At 37.8% G+C, this 6000-nt stretch overlaps 1 protein-coding gene across 1 annotated transcript; it reads left to right on the top strand.

Moving 5' to 3' along the window:
- Nucleotides 1–3443: 3443 nt before the first annotated feature.
- Nucleotides 3444–4070, top strand: LOC146926712 (uncharacterized). The gene has a single exon (XM_085706952.1). The coding sequence runs from the start codon at nucleotides 3444–3446 to the stop codon at nucleotides 4068–4070; it is 627 nt and encodes a 208-aa protein (XP_085563078.1).
- The last annotated feature ends 1930 nt before the right edge of the window (nucleotides 4071–6000 follow it).

Genomic DNA, 6000 nt, shown 5'->3' with positions numbered 1-6000 from the left:
CGAGTGACCTGTAAGCTCGCCATTGCGAGCAAGGACTTAGGGACCCCAGAAATGCACGCTTTGCTCGCCACTGCGAGCAAAGTTACTCGCCACTGCGAGTTAGGCTGTTAGTTGCCCAAAATTGTTTCGATGCGATCCCTTCGCACGTGTAGACATGAGTTGACCTTAGAAGTAAGAAAGAGAGTTGTTTATGATACTTTCAGAAGCTCCAGAAGTCTGTCCAGGTGACTGAGATTAGTAGTGATGTTGCATGAGTGATATTATGATGCCTTATGATAATTATGTTGATGTAAATCATTCCTTAGATGATGTTAATGCGTTCAAGTGTTATTATATGATGTATCTTGCTGCTGTTTTCTACTGTTGACTATTAATGTCTTGAAGCTGCATGAGTCGGTTTATGTTATCAGAATGTAAGAAGTTGTCCATGATTATGAGTTGTCTAAGTTGTCCACGATGTTGTCTAAGTTGTTGGAAGGTTGATTCCATTGCATACTCATTAAAGTTGGGGGCTTTAAGCCCGGCAGCCTTTGTGCTTATTAAAGTTGGGGGCTTTAGGCCCGGCAGCCTTTGTGCTCATTTATGTTGATGATTGGTACCACATGCATTTGCATATCAAGAAGTTTCATGATGGTTTAAGTTGTTAAGTTGTTGAGTTGATAGAGTTGCATTGTCAATATGAGTTGTGTTGTCAAGTTAAGAGTTAAGTTAATTATGATTTAGTGATGATATTTAGTGCCGGTATTTGATGATTGTTTTTGATTATGGGATGAAAATATGCTAAGTGTTAAATGTTGATATGTCGATAATATTTTATGTTGTTTAATGCATCTTATTGAACTATATGCTTAATGTATTGACTGTGAAATCTCAACCCTTCTGCGTATATGTTGCCTCGACCGTGGGTAATGTGCAGGTAACAAAGATTAGAAGTGTTCGTGAGAGGACTCCTCACTTGTGTCTAGGTGCTCTGATACGTAACGGGATGGGGCTTGCCTTCTTATCTATTCCTTACGTGTCTTTATGAACTTTTCACGAATAAGTATTGAACTAATTTACGAGATTTTGATAAGGCCTGCGTGCCAAGACTTTAGTATGCTGAACTATTTTCCGCTGCATGATTTTAGATTTTGATGTTGAATTTGAGAGATAATTATTATTATCCATTTTATGTTTTAAAAGAAGTATGTGACATTCCGTTTGTGATTTAAATACTCTGATTTATGATGAAATTTTTATGTTGGGAAAACGGGGTGTTACAGTCGCGGTCTCCGCCAAGGGGATCCTCTTTCCTCGTATTTATTCATTATTTATGCTGAAGCTTTGTCTTCTCTAATTAGGGATGCTGAGTCGCGAGGAGTCCTCTCGGGTACAAAAATTTGTCGTAGGGCGCCCCTGGTTTCTAGGCATGGCAACAAAACCCATACCCGCGGTTACCTACCCGAACCAAACCCAATTTGACGGGTTTTCCCCGTTTTGACTGGGTTTGGGTATGGGTATGGGTTTTCCCCGATTTCAAAACACGGGTATGGGATGGGTAACGGGTATATAGGTACCCACCCCGAACCCATACCCAAACCCGTCCCAAATGTAAAAAATTATTTTATGTTGATATGTCGATGTTATTTTGTTTGATAATTGTCATGTTAATAAAAACTACCATTGATATTTAAAGATCAACTAAATCATTCCGTCTAACAAATGTTAAAGTGAGCGCATTGTTGGATAATGTATTACAATATTGCTCTTGGGGATGCCAAAAAACTTCTATTTTTTAATTAAAAAAATTATTCAATGCGGGGATGGGGATGGGGCGGGGATACCCGAACCCGTCGGGGACGGGGATGGGATTCAATTTCTCATCCCCGTTGGGTATGGGTAGGGTAACGGGTAAGTATATGAGAATCGGGTATGGGGACGGGGAAGGTAAAACCTGTCCCCACCCCGCCCCATTGCCATGCCTACCGGCGGTTTCCCATCTTCTTTTTGCTGATGACTGTTTCTTGTTTTTCAAAGCAGATGTCGGGGAGGTCACGGTTATGAAGAACATTCTTGCTCTTTATGAAACAGCGTCAGGTCAGGCTATCAGTCTACCTAAATCAGAAATTTATTGCAGTCGCAATGTTCCGGACCCTCTCAAGCAAACAATTACTACTATTCTTGGTGTTCAGGTAGTACTAGGCACAGGTAAATATTTAGGGCTCCCTTCTATGATAGGTAGGGACTGCAAGGCAACTTTTGCTTACATTAAAGAGCGGGTTTGGCACAAAATTAATTCCTGGAGTGGTAAATGTCTCTCTAAAGCAGGGCGTGAAGTTATGATAAAATCTGTCTCGCAGGCCATTCCATCTTACATTATGAGTGTCTTTCTTTTACCTACCACATTGGTCGATTCGATTGAGAAGATGATGAACTCCTTTTGGTGGGGTCATGGACGACCATCTCAATGAGGTATTCACTGGATGAGTTGGGAGAAGCTTTCCGTACCAAAGAAATATGGAGGTATGAGTTTCAAAGACCTCACAGCTTTTAATTTGGCTATGTTAGGTAAACAGGGCTGGAAATTTTTAACAGAGCCGGAGTCACTTGTTGCGCGTATTTTCAAAGCACGTTATTTCCCCTCGGGGTCTTACCTCACGGCTGTAGTAGGACACAATCCCAGTTATGTCTGGAGAAGCATTATGTGAGCCAGATTCATAGTTCGGGGTGGAGTTCGGTGGAGGATAGGGTCAGGTGCGTGTATCTCTATTCTTAATGAACCTTGGTTACCTAATGGGGAGTGCATTTCCAGTGAAACCCAAGGATCTCATTTTGTGCATCACTTCACTATTAATTGTTTGATGAATATGTATGATAAAAGTTGGAATGAACAGGTTGTCAGACAAGTTTTTAGTTCGAATATTGCAGATAAAATCCTTCGTACGCCGCTTCACTCTCAGGTTGAGGACGACAAGCTAATTTGGAAAGCAGAAAGACATGGTAGGTATTCAGTGCGCAGTGCTTACAGGTTATGTGTATCAGAGTTGGTCGACTCCTCTCATCTTTGGCGACCGGGGTTTTGGTCGGGAATTTGGAACTTAAAAGTACCACTAAAGGTCAAGAACTTAGTCTGCCGCATGTGTCGGGGCTGTTTGCCGACTCGGGTACGTCTTCTTGACAAGGGTGTCAATTGTCTGACTAATTGTGCTAGTTGTGGTTCGAATAATGAAGATCTCAAGCATGTATTTTTTGAGTGTCCGTTTGCTATTCAGGTATGGAATCGGACTGGTTTGTGGGATAGTATTCAATATTCTTTATCTCAGAATGATTCGGTGGTGGTTGCTATTTTCTCCCTTTTAGAATCTTTATCTACCGAGTTAAGTCAACGTTTCGCAGCGGTGTGCTGGAGTATTTGGAAACACCGTAATCTGAGAGTTTGAGATGATGTTACGGAAACAAGCGCAATGGTGGTGGAGCGTGCTAATCATATGATTGTCGATTGGCAGTTGGCCAACTTTCCTACCACTCTCTCGTCTTCTGCTCAGCAGCAGATGTCGTTGCCTACAGATGGGGGTGCATCCTCCTCGCGCCAACATCTGGACACCATATGGCAGCCCCCTCTTCCGGGTCGATACAAGTGTAACATCGATGCCGCTTTCTCTTCGCTTTCCAACTGCACATGTATTGGTGTCTGTATTCGTGATTCTGATGGTACTTTTGTGTTGGCTAGGGCTGTTAGCTTCCCTTGCCTTGTGTCTGTAGATGTGGGTGAAGCTATGGGACTGCATGAGGCCTTGCATTGGGTGGGCGATATGCAGATGGACGGTGTTGACTTTGTATTGGATTCTAAATTGACGACCGATGCTTTTCTCTCTTCTAGGAACGACATATCTGAATTTGGTACTATTATTTCTTCTTGTCGTTCATTCTTTAGTTCTACTTTTGTTAACTCTAGGGTGGAGTTTACTAGGCGACAAGCTAACGGTGTTGCTCATTCTCTTGCACGAGAAGCCACGTTACTCGCTAGTCCCGTCACTTATTTTGTTATACCCAACTGTATTGAATCCTTGATTATCAATGAAATGCTATAAGCAAGTTTCTTTCAAAAAAAAATTAAGGAAATAGAAACATAAATGGTGGTGGGTGGTTCTTGTCGGTTAAAGAAAGTGGAAAAAGGAGAGAGAAATATTAAAAATAATGAGAAAAATTCTGATATTAATTCTTTGGGTGATGTTAACTTGTGCCCTTAGGGCACAAGTTAAGGATCTAAAAGAAGAATTAACACATATGTTTTGTATTGAAAAATAAGTTTTTATACTTTCAAGACATTGAATGCACGATTTTCAAAATTAAGTTTCTACATTTGTTTTCTAAACTTGTGTCTTGAGGGCACAAGTTAACATTTCCCTAATTCTTTTTATTATTTGGGAAATGTTAACTTATGCCCTTAAGGCACATGTTAAGAATTTCACTAGTAGAAATTATCTATTGAAAATTGTTTTAATTTATTGCTCACGTTGTTTAATATTAATTGTTTTCATTAAATTCTTACTATTAATGGAATGAAATTAATGTTTAACATGTGCCATAAGGGCACAAGTTAACATGACCCTTATTATTTTAATGAGGTGTTTGATTTTAATTGATTGGGTGTAAGAATGATGTGTTGGGTAAGAGTTCACGTAAGAATATCTCTTGAGTAAAATGCCCATAATTCTTAAGAGAGATAACAATAAAGAGCTTAAGGGGGTGTATTCAATTGGGATTTAGAAGGATTTTAATAGACTTTTTTATGATGGAAAAGTCATGTACTCTGGAGGGAATATGTTAGTATATACTCCCTCCGGTCCTTTTTATTAGAAACAAAAGTGAGAATTTTTTTTGTCCTCTTTATAAGAAAATTGACCAAGTTTCAAGTATGTTTGAAGCTAAATTTCATTTGTGCCCTTATTTATTACGAGAGAGAATATTAAAAGTAAGTAAGTTGGTGGAATAAAGAGTAATTAATTTAGGGGTATTTTTGGATTTTTTTTTAAATGTAGAAGTGTATTAAATAAAGATGATTATTTTCAATGTATTTCCTTGGTCTTGATGTTTTATGTCTTTTGTTTCTTGTATAAAGGACCGGAGGGAGTAGTATTCAATCAAGACTTTTGTTTAAATTAAAAAAGTCTAGTGGTATTGGATTAAGATTTTATAAACTTTTAAAACAAAATCATGAAATCATGTGATATTCAATCAGGACTTTTTACAACTCTTGAAGAGTCTTGTGGTATTCCAAAACATTATGATTTCGATGGATTGTTAAAAAAAATGAGATTTCAATGGACTTTATGGACTTTTCAATGATTTTTTAGCTTTAAAAAGTCTTTCCCAACATCATGAGATTTCCACGGATTCTCATTTTTTATTTCTTTTATATTTTTGCATCTCCCTTGTCTCCTTCCCCTTTCTCTCATGTCTATGTATCAAGTATGTTTCTTATATATCTACATCTCTTCCATTTTCACATTTTGCTATACCACACATATTTCTCTTGTTGCAAAAAACACAAAATGTGATAGCAAAACTCCCAAACACTAACTTCCTGACACTTTTGATAATATTGTCTCGTGCATGTGAAAAACAGTATCATCAAGTTTCGTCGTGCTGTGAAAAATCTTGCAATCAAAAATTGTATTTCTTTAGAGAGAAAAAAACTAATAAACACCATATCCATTTGAGTTATAGCAGACACTCATTTGCAATGCTCTATGTGCTATCAAACATCGTCTAAAAAAAATAAAAATACCAAACATATAAATGATTGATTTTTCATTAAGTTGCTTGGTAATTAACACCAGATGATTTTTCGTTGAGTTACTGACATAATTTACTGGTAGAATTGATTTTTTTTGGAAATAATTTGCATTTTAACTAATAAGAGTGTGTTGAGGATATTGTACTAGAGTGTGTGTTTTTAAATGGTTTTTTTAATGATTGTTTAAAATATAAAGAATCCTTTGAAATCTTATAAATCCA

The sequence above is a fragment of the Medicago sativa genome, chromosome 4 (genome assembly GCF_051527215.1).
Source record: "Medicago sativa cultivar Bolivia chromosome 4, Bolivia_mono, whole genome shotgun sequence".
Classification (NCBI taxonomy): Eukaryota; Viridiplantae; Streptophyta; class Magnoliopsida; order Fabales; family Fabaceae; genus Medicago; species Medicago sativa.
The sequence above is the reverse complement of the archived record's forward strand: the minus strand, read 5'-3'. Positions and strand labels throughout refer to the sequence as shown.